The following is a 17,139-nucleotide window of genomic DNA, read 5'->3' as shown; positions in this document are numbered from 1 at the left end:
AATAAAAGGTTTCCCTACTCACCTGTCAGTGTTGGTATGGAAATGCTTCCTCCTACCTAAAGGAACGTCTCATTCCACAAACCTCATTATGATCCTTCCATTCTAAAAACTCCTACCACCTCCTTGTTCCCAGGACTGAACTCAGCACAATGGGAGATCGAGCTTTTTGTTTCATTGCACCACGTTTGTGGAATGCCCTCCTTGACCATCTGTGGGCACCACAGACAATTGAGTTATATAACTTTTAATTAGTTTTATTGGATTTTATGATGTTTTTGTATTGGTGTTTTTATTCTGTAGCACTTTGAGATCTGGTTCAAATGTAAAGTGATTTATAAATAAAATTATTAATATTAGTATTACCAGTGTCAAATTCAACCCTATGGATTAGGAATTTGATGTCCCTTAAGCTCATATGTGAGTCAAGGAATGTGAGCGAATACTTTTGGCAATATAGTGCATGTGTTTTGTTCCTTTGTAAAGGAACCATTACGATAGTTTTGCCACATGAGAGTGACTACCAATGTGTTTTGAGACACTTGCTGTGGGATGAAAAGAAGTAATCAACAGAAAGGGATTTTGATAGTGATCAATAACCATCATAGAGAAAGGGAACTGGCATAGACATGAAGGTGACAGAACTGTATTTCCATTGAACAATCATAGGTAGAACTTGAGGTGGTAGTTTCATACTGACTGCAGTAACAGTGGTCATACACCATTGATATCCTTCAAAGGAGTAGCTTATGAGGGAGGTGGAGTTACCAAATTCATGTAATTAGCTGCTGCTTCCATTTTAATAAAGATTTAACATTTTTCACCAAGTTTGAAAAGTTGTTCTGTTTCCTAGAGTTCCAACTTGCAAATTTATGTTTAATTAAAAGTGTATGTGAATGTTCATTACAGATTAGTCAAGCTCAGACAAGTGGATGCAAAAGACAGCTGGACTATTGAACAAAATGGTTTTCAAAGGGATTACTAACATGTGACTACCCTAAAATATTTTGTAGTTCATCTTTTCTTGTGTTTTTAAATATGTCCCTTCACACATTTATACACATACAAATGTGTCCCTTGCCCACAGGCAGGACAGAATCTTAGGGCAGCATAACATCAAAAATTATACATAAAACCTCAATAAACAAACAATCTTTTTTTCTACACCATATATGAAAGAACACATGCATGACATACAAAAAACAGTGTCGTACACCAATATTGAAAACCTTTTCATATGTTTTGTGACACATGATAAAGACAGAATTATTTTTGTTGTCAGAAGGTACTATGAAGCAATCTTGCCTGCAGTGATCACTGGTGTTGAAAGGGATGTCGTCCAGGATGTGGACTGCACCACACCCTCCTGAAGTTTAACAGTTAAATGGAGGTAATGAAGTGGGGAGTATAAGGGCGTACTCACACTAGGCTCTGTGATCCGGGCCCGGGCACGGTTGCCTGCCGAAGCACGGTTCGTTTGGCTAGTGTGAGCGCTCCAACCGTGCCCGGGCCCGGATCAGTTAACCGTGCTCGGGCCCGCTTTGAAGAGGTGGGCCAGGGCACGATTCATGTGGACTCGGGCACGGTTCGCTTCTAGTGTGAGCGCTATCCGTGCCTGGGCCCGCATGGTGCCTCGTCTGATTGGTTCATTTCGCTGGAACTCAAACATGACATCAGTGATGCGACGCTCACGTTAAACAGTCATAGCGGCAAAGCGATTAGCAGACAATCGTTGTGTTAAATTATCGATAAATCTGTGCTTGCACCGTGTTTCTGCACTCCAAAAATACAATAAAAAGAGAATCGTGAACTCTATAGTGTTGTGCGAGCGCACTTTTTTTCCAAATAAAGCGGCGTTGTGATGACGTAAGCGTGCTCGGGCCGGGTTGCTGAAGCGAGTGTGAGTGCAGGCCAGCGGGGGAGTGGGGAGGGGGGATAACCGGGCCCCAGCACGGAACGAGCAAACCGTGCCTAGTGTGAGTACGCCCTTAGCGGGGGAAGGGCGACTAAGCATTTCAGTTAGCAACTAAATCTTGAAGGAAAAATTTACTTAGTCTTGTATTGTATTTCTTTATGTTTTATGCTATTTTCATAAAACGTGTACCGTTTCAAAAGTAAGACATAAGTTCCCATACAGTTCCCAAACATTTCCATGGGGTGTGAAACTGCACGTAATTTAAGCTTGTTTAACCCCTTCCCACCCAATAAAAATACATGACATACACCCAGTACAAAATAATGTCTGACAGGAAAAGGAACATGCCATGAAGCAGGTGTATGAGTAATTACTCAGCTCCTGGTTTGCATGTGAGCTCAGATGTTCACTATTCTCTTCAGGTTCTTATCTCTGAAAAGGAAAGACTAGGTTGCGCTTTCCTTCAAGCTCCTTCCTGCCCTTAAACATGTAGCTGAAGATAAGAGCTTACCGGCTACAATGTCACTAAAAGTATGGCAACCCTAATAAACATTTTCATCTCTTTTTCCACACAGTGTGGTTAGGGGATCCTGTACATATTGAAAGCCTGTCAAAACCTCAGGGTCCAAAGACCACCATATCAGTTTCACATCTCCGTAATCTCTCTGCTGAGGCTGCCAAAAGCTTCACCTCCTCCAGCTTACCAGGGCTCACTCGGGCCATGGAGGTCAAGGTAGCTGTTAACCAGTCCTAAGAAGGCTTAGTAAAATAAACCACTTTTTGAAGTGGTACAGTAATGCAGTTAGTTGTACCAGCCTGTAGTAATTCATTTAATATATTCTCCTATAAATGCTCCTTGGGGCAGTCTCTGTATTCTGCATAAAAAAGGCAGGATTCTTCTTTCTTGTACATTTCTGAGTAGGGACCATTTAAAATTATGTGGCAGTAGACAAACAGAAGTCTAGATAACCATAATATTAAGATACATGTGATATTACATGACATTTAAACAACTTCACTTTGGCACTCTATTGCTTGGTATCTCAGGACATAGAAACACCAATACCTGGTCTATATTCTGTCTGGTTCTATATCCCACTGGTCTATATCCCACTGGTTCGTATTCCTATAAATAACGTGTCAGTAACACAATGGCTAATTTTGTCAAATACTGTACACTTTAGATTGAAAGTACAGAATGATTAGGCCAGCAGAACAATAAAACATGTAGCCACAGTATAAGCTCCTGTTTGCCAGTGTTTCCTTGAGTGAGCTACTGCTGCACTGCACAGGTTAGCAATCTAGCCTGCATGGTCTTACTACTTCTGTGTAAATGACCTTTGAATCCTCACCCATCTCCTGCAAACAAGAGCACAGCCTCAGTGTCCCTGCTTCTACATCCCACGATGGGGAGAGATAAGACTAAGACATTATCTTAGTATGTCAATGGATTACAATAATAGTGATGGTAAAAGTTGAATTACAATATAACTGGCTGAAGTGCTTTTGCTTAACTGTACCCTCTCAGTAGTGCAAATCATTTCCATAGTATACAACATGCACCTTCATTTCCGCATTTGCTCCATTTAGGCCATTTGAAAGTGTGGACCATGAGAAATGTAGCAGGGCCAGGCAGTCTGTATGAAGGAATGTTTCGCCCAGAGGCCATGGGTCACACAGTAGGACAACTGCCCAACTGAAAATAGGAGAGAAGGCAGGATTCAGTTCACATTAGTGATGTGCTGCGGTACATTTTTCTGGCATGCTGAGGAAAAGACAAGTGGTCCTACATTGCAGAGGTGAACGCAACTGAATGTTTCAAACCAGTAGAGAATCAATGGAGTCTCAATCAAAGAAGCTTAAATGAAGCTGTTAGTCAGTAGAGTTTCTTGCCTCATTTGTGTTATCTTAAGCTTGTCAATGGTTTATTTTAGAGGGTGATTAAGTATCTTTGCAAGCCTGTCTGGTTGTAGAGTCTGAAAAAGTGGTTAACACATGGTTAATAATTATTTTAAGCTGAGAGCACAGCTAGGAGAGTGATATACATTTCAGTGAGCTTAATGACATTAAAAAAATTATATTGTTGATGTATTGGAAAGGCAACACAGAGGAAGTGATCACTTGCTATCGGAAGTCAGAGGTCAGAACACAGGAAGTATTCAGTTCCTATTCAGAGTCAGTTTCTGGCACACGTGATCAGACTCATTACCCAGCCGGCATGGTGGGATCCACCACTAGCACAGGCTCAACACATGTCCCAGTCAATCACCTGCCTCCTCAGCAGATATAAAGCTCGCATCTCCTCTGTGAGACTATTCCGGCCAGTCAGGTTGATTGATGAGGAATCAAACTGACAGGGTCAAAAGGGAATTTGGCAGTGGCAGTTCTTTGTAGAATAAGAAAATAAATGTCACAAACAAAAAAAAAGGATCATGTAGAAATGTACAGAGGACTGTTAGAATGTGGTAGACCAAATAATAATATGTGTGTCTCAAAGGTACATAGGATGCATTTTGTGGGTCTTTGCAGCATTGAAGGCTGCCACAGAATGAATTTAAATCTCAGGTATGTGCTGCTTCACCATTACAGAGCAATCTACTTAGCCCATCTGTGCAAAATAGGAAATCCTTGTATACCAGTTCTAAGGTGAACTCTCCTGCCATGACTGAAGCCATAACTTTAAGACTCCTTAATATATTAATATCAATAAGGATTAGGGTCACCATTGGCCTTGGAATCAAGGAGATGGGAAATATCTTAACACAGCAGATGTCTCCATGAAAAGGTGCGTGGAACTTGGGCAGCCATGAAAGGCATTTAACTTCATCCTGATGTTTGTGAGTTTGTTTAAGAGTGTAGCATCATCATCATCTTAATGACCAGTATTTGCTCTCCACATGATGCTGTTGGAGAGCCTCAGATTCCTTGGCTGTTATGCTGCCATGTAGAGCAATCAGCAGACCTAATGACACGCCAGAGGTGCCTGCCTGCATCGTTAGAATTCGACACCATGTCCATCACTTGGCAACTGTCACTGCAGATTAAAGGCATTTATGAGTTTATCTCAAATTAATACAAGGTAATGTTGGGAAAATGTAGGGAAAAAGGTGAAATGTGACTCATTGGTCAGCATTATTTGTTCTCAGTGCAACCAAGTAAACAGGTTTTATTCTGTTTACAATAAGTCACTGTCTTTGTGCCTTGCATGCAAATTCTTCTCAAGCAGTTGAAGTTTAGTAGTTGTTTTGAACAAATGACCCTGCCTGTGAATTCCTCTTTTTCAACTTCCGCTTCCTACGTGCTATTTTTTGAGGCTGTTACATGACAAATGATGCAGTGTTATAGCATTTGATGTGGACTGTGACACAGTCTGTGGTGTGCAATGGTGTAGACAGGCACAGACTGACACAGATGAGAGTTCCAACTGTCTCGTGATGCTTTGATCACATGAAAATTCTTTCAATGTTTATTGTATGGCTGGGTAATGGATAAAAATAATTTATCAAACTTAATTAACCTATATCAAAAAGTAGGTGTTGGGGAGTCAAGAACATAGAATTAATGGATTGGCACGCCAGTGAGAAGCATCATGAAAGTGGATGAGAGAGGAGAAATGGTTCACATTAATGTTGACAGAAAAGCTTAAAAGGTAGCTGATTTTGGGTAAAATAAACTTGCTCCTTTTCTTGTTCTGTGTTGAGAAAATATGTTAATATTAACTTGTATATAAAGACACTAAGTTAAGGTATCCTAAAATCAAATTGTGATAAATCTAATATTGTATTTGTATGCCACAGTGATCCCAATATCATTGGTGACTGCCAGACCACTTTAACAGGTGACAGATACTGCAAATTTCCATTCGGTCTGGCACAATTCATCCATGCAGATATTTCTGTAGTTTTAAGTCCATGATCAGGTGATGTTTCTATGATTTTTTTTCTAACATGTGTGTTATGTTTTTATTTTCTGCCCCTTAAACTCACCCACATTTGACTTTTGTTAATATTTCTAAAAAGAGGAGTATATGCTTCTGTGAGAGACAGAGGGACAGAGCGTGAAATCCAGACTTTCTCTGAGCAAGTCCATATTGGTGTGAAAAGCTCTGTGAGGTGGTTTAGAGGAGGCCATTTCAAGGTCAATGGGGTCTCTATCTCTTTGTGTGGAGTCTTTGTGTTTCCTCTCTAGAGGGGCCCATGAGGTACGAAGCACATGGAAGGGAAATGCAGGAGGGAGATTTGCACAATTGTATGCTGCTAAACACCTACTTGGTATATTGTGGACAGCTAAGCACCTGTGTGAAGGTGTATTAGATCATCCTTTTGCACACTGCAAATGAACATGTACTCTTGTAGGTAGTTCCTGTTGATGCCCCAGCAGTTCATGGAAACATCACTTCCATTTCATCAGACACTACCTAAAGAATTCTTCCCCAGAGAAAACACTGAAATGTGGTGTGAAGGGATACGTGAGGACCAGGACTGGAAAAGATGGGCAATCTTGAGCTTTGTAATTGTTCAATATCATATTGTTTTGTCATATTTTCCATAATATGTGGAAATACTGACATCTAATGGTCATGAGTTGTTAGTGTAACACAAATGTATTGTTATTTATGGTCCACTACTACGATTGCAAGCAATTACAATTGTATTGTGTTAACCTATGTGAGAAGTCAAAAGATAATACGTTGAATTGCTTGAATTGCCTCATAGCTTTCAAATTTCACATATAGGTATGTAAGTTCCTCTTTCGTTTGTATAATTTTTTTGTGTTCTTTTCCTCATTCACTTCAGATCTGCCCAGTAAAGAGCCTTTTATGCTTGGGCCGCTATATACCCTGAGGAGTAAAATACTCTCACCACCCCAAACACACACATACACACATGCACACACATACGTGTGCAAGCAGAGCTAAGGCTCTGACCTTGAGTTGCCATGGCAACCTTGTGCTCCACATGAAACTTCACTTGAGTAAACAGGCATAGCTGTAGACACAGTCACGCACAGGCATGCAGACATGCACACTCACACACACACACACACACACACACACACACACACACACACACACACACACACACAACATGGGTCATACCACAATCTATATTCTAAAAATATGCTGATCACACTCAGTTAGTGGTTAAAGGTAACATATGCATCATATAGATGATGAAGTATCTTTAATATACTGGTAATTTCACCACTATTCACCAGAGACTCCCACATTTGTGGCACTAGTAACTTTCATATTCTGTCTCTGCTACAATAACCAGCTGGACTTAATTAAGGTATATTTCTCTCACCCATCAAAGGTTTAATCAAAACACAATTCTGTATATAACTGTTGTCAGACAGTTTCCAAGACAACTAGGATACAGAGGCATGTAACCAATGAACTACCTGTTAACATAAATACCTCTTTAAAAGGAATATTGTAATAATGTAATAAGAAAGTGTAATAAGAAAGTTAAAAGTGGCAGGATAAAGTGTGACTTGACAGAAAATGAGTATGAAAACACAGAGTATGAAAACGCAGAGTATGAAAACACAAAGTATGAAATCAAGGAGCATGGAAACATAGTGTACAAAATCGCAGAGTATGAAAACATAGAGTATAAAAATGCAGAGTATGAAAACAGAGTATGAAATGCATTTTGGCACTGTACGGTTGTTATTCTTGTCATTCTTCCTGCAGTTCATTTTCTGTCCATATTTTCTACTGAATTAACAAACGTATCAACTTCATGGAAAATTGATGGCAGACTTTGGAATATATTAAAGTAACTTTTATTACCACAGTAAAGAAGAGGAAATGGTGAATATAAACAGATACCTTTGTTAACTTTCAGCCTTCACTTTGTGTTGTTTATTCCAAACATAAACATGCACATCACATTTCACTGACTGTTGGAGTACTGAGAATCTCTGATTGGGCTTTCACATATTCCAGTGGGCCAATCACTCAAGCGCTACCAAACCCCAGTCAATCTTTTAGAACTGCACTGAAGTTTTCTCATGTGCAGGATGTACTGTTGCAACTGCAAGAACTAGAAAAATTAAATTAAGCCCACTGAATAAATCTAAACTAGCCCACAGAAAGGCTCATACTATGTAGGGGGCTTCATGTTCTGTAAGTTTCTGACAGTATAAACATTTGCCTTGTTATATTTTTAATGATATAATAATCTGTATTTGCAAGAGTTACTGGCTTTAGAAAGTGTAGTCACTGAGATCATGTGTAAATTACATACACATTTTGTTGGAGATAAGTTTTCATTGTGTAAATGTTTTAATCCACATTTTTGTTTTGGCATGGGATTTCTGACATTGAACATTATAAAGAGGTTTTCATCTGATATGACAATCAATAGAATGCTATAGAGTTTAGAGTTTAAAGAAAATAAAAAGTTGTGCAAATTCTATCTGTGTAACAATGTATAAATAGACATTTTAATTGCCAGTGTTCATGAGAGTTTATATTTCAATTTCTTAGTTAAGTAGTTTGACTGTATGAGGGCGGATGGTGACAGTGCAGTTGCTATGGTTTCTCCTTGTCATATACCTCGTAGGCAGAAGAGGGACGGTAAGTTCGACTTGCTGAAACTCCACCGAGATTGCACCAAGATGCAGGTTTCATATATCAAGCACACCTCACCTCCTTTCAATAAGTCCCTCACATATTGCTTGTCTGACTATTTGATTCTGTTTGATGTCTCCTGTTGATCTGTTTTTCTTTGCTGTCTTTTTGGTGTGGAGACCACCTGCTGGTTGGTGCTTGGTTGTGTTCTCAAATTTTCAATTTGACGGGCTATCTTGCCTCTCTCTTTCTCGGTTTCTCTCTCTCTCATACACACACAATCTTTTTCACACACACACACACACACACAAACTAATAGTTCATTGGTTTGGTTTTCGCACCTTTACTCAATAAGCTATCAGTTGCCTCAGTCCGTATCTGCACCGCAGCAGATAGAAGACTGCCAAGACCTCTTTGTCTTGCTGGGGCCACACATGTCATCTTCCTTCACTTTCAAACTCCTGAACCATTTTGAAATCTTTTTGATTGAATAACCTGGCTGTTCGCGACAACGGTAGTGGTTTTGGGCAATATGGCCATAAGATGGCCAAAGAGCTGACCCCAGTACCCCCCTCCCCGGCCCATTCTGTCAGACAGCATCCCCGTGTCCGCTACCCCTGCCCAGGAGAGGGATCGTGTCCTGCAGCCCACGGTCTGCGTGTCCGTTTCTGAACTGGACCGAGGGGAGCCAGTGGCTATGCAACACGCCAAAGTTTTTTTCCCCTTCAGCATGTGAACGAAGGTAAAGTGCCGTGTGTTGGAGCAGCGTGTGCTCAGGAAACGTGAGGGAACACAATGCGGATTCAGGTCCGCGGTGGCTTTCTTTTGTGCTCTCTTTATGATTAACCAGACCCGTCGGCCCGCGGCTTCTTCCCCCCCAACCCCCTACACCCCCCCCCCCACCCCTTTCGCTGGTCGTTTCCTGTTACTTGGTTACCGGTTGCTGCGGACCGCTTGGGCCGACCGCGTTGCCATGACTACCGTGCTCATTCTGTCGTCTCCTGGCTGCCTCTTGGCTCCCCTGTCCTGACATCTCCCTCCCCACCCCCAACCCCATCCACACACCCCCAACCCCCATCCACCCACCCACCAGCCCGCCCCTTTGGCCCCGCCCCACACCGATGTCCCGCGAGGCTGTGTGTGTGTGTGTGTGTGTGTGTGTGTGTGTGTGTGTGTGTGTGTGTGTGTGTGTGTGTGCGTGCGTGCGTGTGTTTGTGCGTGTGCTCCCCCTCCCCCTATTCACTCCCTTCTACCGACCGCCCCAGACCAGCAATTTAACACCTGCTGAACGATTCCTGCTTTACTCACAGACAAGAAAACAGGAATTCATTTACTATTCTGACTTTTTCAGCTAACTTTTGCATATGTGCATATGAAATACAGACATGTTCAAAAATGACTTTGCGTGCCTTCACAAGTAACTGGTAATCTATATTACATAGTAGTGCTGTATTATGTAGTGAGCTATATATAAGCCTTTTGCACCCTAAAGTGTTCCCTTTAACTGTTTAACTTTAATATAGTAACTTGATTTATGCCATGTATAAAAATTTACTTAAATGTTTACTTAACCTGTAAATATTTAAATATTTATAAGTCCTGGAAAATTAGACAAAATTACGTAGATTAATTCTGTCACATGTGGATTTTGCCTCCATGGGCTGAACAAAAGCACCCTGCAGTGAGACGGGACAGAGCTTAAGTGCAGTTCTCTGGACAGAACTATAGGTGGCAGCAGTCAATAGGTCATCAGTTTCCATATCATTAGTCATCTTCCAGAAAAACGTCACTGTCCTGCCATCCACATTCAAACTTCATCTGATTCATTCTTCCATATTGCCCCCCTGCTGTGTGTGCGCGTGTGCCTGCATGTGTGCGTGTGTGTTTGATTCTCTGATTAACCCTGTCCAGCTCTTGAATATAAGCTTAGTAAAGGGGTAAAGGGAGTTTTGAACAAGACAAACACAGGGGACACGGTGCAGAAATCTTTTGCATTCCACTCTGTAATCCACTTCAACTTAACAGAGCTTAAAAAAAATACTTTTCATATCTTCATCTTCCACGTGCATTCACAGTCGTAGCCCATCAAGCGGAGCTTCTTACAGGTAATCCAGCCTGAGACGTCACAAATTCTCCCTTTGACACTAATCACCTTGGCTATGGCAGCAAGCATGCCACCACAGCACCCAGTCACGTGACCCTGCGTGGAGATGGAGGGGGAAGATTGCCCCTCCAACCTCCACCCCACACACTTACCGCTTGATGTGACGGAGACGATGGTTGAGGTTGTGCTGCCGCTGGGGGAGGGGGCGTTTAATTAGGAAGCGAGGGGCTCATTAACTGCACAGAACTGAAACCTCTCCAAACGACCCCCTCCTCAGTCCACCCACCCCCACCCCACTCCCACCCAACCCCCCGATCCCAGCAGATGATCCTGATGCAGTTCTGGGCCATGGGGAGGTCGAGCAGCAGCCTGAAGAGCAGAGGTCAAAGGCTCCTGTAATGGACAAATGAATGATGTTGCGTCATATTCATCCAATAGTCATTGCTGAACATGTCAAGCATGTACCTTTGAATGTTGTGTGTGTGTGTATGTGTGTGTGTGTGTGTGTATGTGTGTGTGTGTGTGTGTGTGTGTGTGTGTGTGTGTGTGTGTGTGTGTGCGTGTGTATGTGTGCGTGTGTATGTGTGTGTTTGTGTGTGTGTGTGTGATCACACTTGAAAAGAAAGTATCACACATACAAGGGGACATATTGTCCTGCTACGAGGGTTTATTGCACTAGCTTGCACCGTTTACACAGTTGTGTTATTTTTACATTATATCATTATATATATGTATATATAGCATCATATACTCTCCTCTGTGAATTGCAGACAAAGCTATGGAAATGGAAGAGAGGGAAAATAGTGGGAGGTATTAAAAGGGTCCAATACTTGAAACATATACACGCCAGAAAAAAGAGTAGCTTAGACAGGAAGTGTGATGTGGAAGTCTACGTAATACTACGGACAGTTTGGAGCTAATGCTCAGCTCTGGATATCCCCCACGCCATAACACCCCCTCTCTCCAAAACAGCCCTCCCCTCTCCAGAACTGCCCCCCACTCCCTAGCAGCACCCCTTTCCAGAGATACCCCCTCTCCAGAACAGCCCTACTCTTCAGAACTGCCCTCCTCTACAGTTCAGCACTACATGTACGCGTCTGAACGGAGGTTCGGGACGTGCTTTGGGGAAAGCAGCTATCGGAAAAAGCCAAAAGCACCGCTGACGTGTACGTGTGTAGCCAGAACAAACGGAACTGAAGGAAGGAGACGCCAAACAAAAGAGACGATCTCCTTCACCGGCAGCACTGGTGCTGCTCCCTGAGGATGTGGTGCGATCGTTCTGGGGTAAGCTGGGTGCTGAGCCCACTCAGCCTGCACAGAACTAATCCTCTAATAGCAGATTTAGTCCCCCCACCCCAACAAAAAAATAAAAGGAAAGCAATAGACCAAACAAACAACCAAAAAAAAAAACGGCCTCATAAAAGGCATTCAACACCCCCCACCCCCCAGTCCAATGCTCAGTCAAAATGATGAAACTCAGGAAATACCCTGAACAAAGGGGCCACGACTCGAACACATTGACCGGAAGACCACTCTCAACCAACTTGTTGCATCACTGGTGCATGCAAACCCACAGAAAAGAATTTGCAGTGTTTTGGATCAAAACGACTAGCAGGTCAGTGTGGGTGTGAATATTTTCCCATGAGCCCAGATCCAATGATGCTGAGTGAATTAAGTTAGCAGCCCTGGAAGCAGGCTTGTGGGGCTAGCATAGTGCTGCAACTTTCAGAGCATCCTTTCATCTTTCATCTATAGGATGCAGTAATATATGCTATATGTTCTAGCACGTATCCCTGGCATTGGGAGAGGACTGCAGAGAGCCGGAGAGGCGTAGCAGTGGAGTCGGGCTGGGGCACATCCGGACTGTCCTGCTATGCCTTCCCCTCCACTGGAGCCGGAGCAGAGCTGCTGTCATAGCAACAGCAGCCGACATCACCAGCAGTCCCAGCATGGTCCTCGACACAGCCCCGGAGTGCTCGCACTGCACAGAGCACAGAAAGCTCAATCACACCCCCCCCCCACCCACCGCAGGACACGATCTCTCTCTCTCTCTCTCACACACACACACACACACACACAATAAAACAATAATACCTTAACCTTAACCACAAAATTCAAGAAAAATGCACAAAGAACATGGACAAACAAAATAGAGGTTTTGCAGAACATAAGCAGCACAGACATACATCAAGCCCTTTGGGCAGAGACTGCAGAGGCGCACACACACACACACACACACACACACACACACACACACACATCCCTTGGTACTTACTACACACAATGGAACACAGGCAGTCGAAGAAAAACTCCCATATAATTTCTGAAAGTATGGCACAACAAAGAAGGTGTTACAAGTGAAATGCAGGAAACTGCACTGTATAACATTTCCCATGCATGCCATAAATGTCCCTGTTCTGCTAGCAGTGATTACTGCCTTTACTAACAGGTGAGAACCACGAGGACAAGCAAGCAATGAATCAAACAGATCACCGTGAACAAAGTGCATAAATGTTTAAACAAGGATTGCCCTACGTATGAGGCATAAAAAGCTGTGAACTTTTTTACTGCTGCAAAGAATTTAATCATTTAGCGTCCAGTAATTGGCCTAACATAATGATGGGACATTTAAATAAAACTCTCGAAAGATATAAGCTATGCTCATATCTGCACCATTTCCCCTTCAGAACACACTTCTTCTTTTGTATGTTTTGTTTTCTTCCTTTTTCCTGAATTCTCATATGTTTAGGAACATGTTTATATTCTGAGCTTTATAAAGCTAAAAAATGAGATGGAATAGGTGAGACTGAGTGCCAGCTCAGAGAGCTCCCTTTGTATGGAACAAATAAACAGTTTATCCATTTTTACCATGTATCTTTAAAAAATGTAAGTAAAAGGCTTACAGGTTAGGAATTCCCAACCCATTGCTTACAAATTCTCTTAACACGTCAAAAACACAAGCAAGTGCCCGGACCCCAAATTTGAATCGAACGCTTTTTATACCCTGATTGCGACACTGCCTGTTCGCTTTGTAACTATGCGCAGAAGACTCCACTTCCTCAAAAAAAAAAAAAATGTCCGCCCTCACCGTGCTCGTCCTGTTACTTTAATGTTGCGTTTTTTGACAAATTGTGACAAATAAATTCTGGGCTTTATTTCTGCAGTCAATAATGATTTAGGTCGTTTTTATGCGCTATGAGGCACGCTTCATGGTGCACGCGCAGGTCCGATTCAAACAGGTGGATATACTGGGACAATCCAGAGTAACGCTTTTCAATGTACAGCCGATTTATCAAAAGAGCAGGGTTTGCTTTTTTTACACAAGGCTATCTCAGACCACGTAGCGTTAGTTAAATAGACGCTTCTTTGTGCATTACTAATTCCGGATCGTCCAGCATCCCAATAAAGAGTCTTGACTCGTCAGTTTTGGAAGTGGGTCGTTAAAGCCAGATGGGCAATCCTATTCTCTTTATCATTCCCTTTCCTTTCCTTTGTTGTTTGGTTTCACTGAATCGCCCTACGGGTTTTTCCCACTCATATTGGTCCTCGGTCAGGAGACCGTTTACGCACAGGTGGGAGATACCCGTTTGGTAGGACGGCCCCCTCTCTCAGTTCCTCAGCGGATGATGTGTGCGAGTGACATTTGCCGTTGCGGTTTGGGACAGTAGGCGAGGCATCTCTGCAAACAGGTGTGCGGCTTCCCGAAACACGCACACGCGGCATTTTGTAGCTTGTTTGGAGAGGTGGAAATTCGGTCCGGTGTCGAGCAAATCATCCTCTTAGCGGGACAGGGAGAGGAGGGGGTGTCTACTGTCATTTCAGTTGCAGGCGATATAGTTAGGCTGTATTTTATCTTTTAGGACAGGATCGCGGCTTACAAAGAGGAAGCTATGGCAACTAAGAAACCATGCACGGATTTAACTAAAAGGAGCCGAAGTCCTGTCGTGTTGGAGGCGGAGATGTTTAGCGAATTTCAGGAGTGGTGTCTCCGGACATATGGTGACTCGGGTAAAACAAAGACCGTCACCCGGAGAAAATACAACAAAATAATGCAGACCCTTTTACAGAACGACGAGTCGGACGGTGTCTATGTCGACAACAGCCACATCAACGCCAAATTCAAATTCTGGGTGAAATCAAAAGGTTTCCAGGTCGGGAGCAACATTCTGGGCGAGCACAACAAGAAAGGCACATCGGGGAAGCCCGTGCTGTACGTCCCGGTCAAGTCAACGGTAAAGTGCTTTTTCTTTCAACTGACAGTTGTTAGTGCGGTGTGCGAACACCCTGGGCGAGTTGTCTGTCTGTGCTTGTGAAACCTAAACTATCAGTCAAGCATCTTATGATCCGACCACACATAAAGGTAGCATATGTCCTTGTGCGCAACTTTTAAGTCGTTTGCCTCTCCTTCACCGACATATGACCGACCACCACATCCCTTGCATCCACCGGGCAGAACAGTCTTACTCTGAGACCCAGCTACCATAGCAACGCTGTGTAGTAATGGTACCCAAGACACACGGTGCCTGTCGAATGAGCATCACGTCGTCCTGCCAACGGGATGGTATATAAATTGAGAACGTAGCCCTTTCTCCACCGACTGGCATCGTAACGGTGCTGAGTGAGACATCCGATTTTATGTGATGCCTTCTCCATATCTAGACCACTGGTTCGTGACAGAAGCTGGACAATTTATTCGCGGTCGGGGGCGCGCGGGTGGTGAGCTTTGCGTTCCCAGTTGTTGGGAATGCCGGAGTGCACACGAGCGCGCGTGCGGCTGGAAAACGTGAGAAATAAACATTATATGATGGCAGCGTTGATTAAAAACACCAGATACATTAATAATTATATGGAACATCTGTGTTTATTTAGCTAATGTCTCGACTATAACTATTAGGGACCATTCGAGGGTCGCTTGCACCTTCTGTGGGCACGTCAGACCCCGTTGTCTAGACTGAGATATCCTTATTCAAAATATTACACTAACCTCTTTCAGACATTACAGTGCTTGTTCATTGTAACAGAACAGTATTGTTGCGCACGAAACGAAGTGCCTATTTGAAAATCATATTCTACATGGTCCTTTTTGTAGCAAGAGATACCACATGCATTGTCCTGTGTAAGATGAGGGCGGAGCGGACGGTTGGCACTCGTTGCTCTGGTAACCTACCTGTTCTGCTCTACATGTCTCGCGGGGCGGGTTTTTTTCTTACCATCCCAGGACTACGATAGAACTTAGCTTCTTCTTCTTTTTGAGAAATTTGGCAAATAACAATTTCTAAGTGAATTATCATGCACACGAATGTGCGAAAGTAAACAATTTAAACTCATTTCTCAGGTTTAAATTGCTGCTTGTTCCTGATTGCTCACATCCTAAACAGGTAGAGATGCACTGATGTCATTCATTTAATAACAATAATAGCAACAAAACTGTGTAAACAACAACAACAACAATAATAATAATAACCATTTATGATCTATCTGTTGTGTAAATTATTCATTAATGTAAGTACTAGCCATGAAATGGGTTGGTTTTGCTTTTAACATGTAACTTCCAATAAAATGATACATTATTAGATATATTAGCCTTCTAAATTAAGATAATTAGCCAACTATCTCCTTTGAAGCCATCAGGGACCTACACCACCCACAGTGAACAATGCCAAACTGTCTCCCTCTGTGGTCTGGAGTGTCAGGAACAGCCACCATTTTGTGAAGTGCCCTGAGGAGCATCCAGTAACAGACCTCTGCCTGCCAAGCAGGTGGGACCAACTCCCCTGACACACCCCTGTCTGAAAAAAACAAACACGATAGGAACAATAAAGACAAAAACTACTGTTAAATGACCAGTGTTAAAGAGAGAAAAAATATAATGTTTTATCAAGAAGGTTAAATGATAAATGGTTTTGTTGTTTATCATTCAAAGTGCTTTTTAGAAAGAAATAACAACCAAATGTGGGTGAGTGAAGCCCTTTTGTTCACTTTGTGTAAAAAATCTGCTGTCATTTCTCTTTCTCTTCAGGAAAATAAGCAAAACTATGTAAGCGTAGATAAATCCTTGTTAGCAGATAATTGCTACGCGACCATTTGACAGTTCCTAAGAGAGGCAGCTCCAGACGGGATTTTAATTTCTAAGACTGTTAGGAGAAATGAGGCATAATCTGAACATAGAAACATGTATTACAACTTAACCCCCACACAGATGAGCTTTGACCTGCCCAGAGGATGCAGCGTCTGGCCACACTAAGTGACTGTGACCACATTTCCCCAAACCACAGATTATTCCCAAACCACAAACCAGCGATCCCGGCCACACTCAACCATGTGGTCCAAAAGGGAGCACTTTGATAAGGAAGCATGACTGATTCATAATCAATGTCTTACTGATGTGAACCAGTGTGCAAAGATAGCGCTCACACAAACATTTTCCCCACCCTTGCCAGTAGGTATGAATGACTGTATGACTGTATACCAATATCCCAGGCACATAAACCCATAAAATAGACGCGCAGGCGGCCTTGTGCTTTTTGTCTTCGTTTGCTCGCT

At 42.7% G+C, this 17,139-nt stretch overlaps 1 protein-coding gene across 4 annotated transcripts in view; it reads left to right on the top strand.

Moving 5' to 3' along the window:
* The first annotated feature begins 14,141 nt into the window (after positions 1 to 14,141).
* Positions 14,142 to 17,139, top strand: part of nol4la (nucleolar protein 4-like a) — a 41,618-nt gene continuing 38,620 nt past the window's right edge. Inside the window, exons 1-2 of one of the 4 annotated variants that reach the window (XM_077003693.1) lie at positions 14,149 to 14,285; positions 14,457 to 14,828. In XM_077003693.1, coding sequence (XP_076859808.1) covers positions 14,487 to 14,828 — 342 coding nt within the window. In that variant the 5' untranslated portion in view covers positions 14,149 to 14,285; positions 14,457 to 14,486. Of the gene's footprint in view, positions 14,829 to 15,945; positions 15,975 to 15,998; positions 16,356 to 17,139 lie in introns of those variants that run through there. The other 3 variants (XM_077003694.1, XM_077003692.1, XM_077003695.1) reach the window with 3 other exon arrangements.

Source organism: Brachyhypopomus gauderio, chromosome 4 (assembly GCF_052324685.1).
Source record: "Brachyhypopomus gauderio isolate BG-103 chromosome 4, BGAUD_0.2, whole genome shotgun sequence".
Classification (NCBI taxonomy): domain Eukaryota; kingdom Metazoa; phylum Chordata; class Actinopteri; order Gymnotiformes; family Hypopomidae; genus Brachyhypopomus; species Brachyhypopomus gauderio.
Note: the sequence above shows the minus strand (reverse complement) of the source record. Positions and strands in the feature narration are given on the sequence as shown.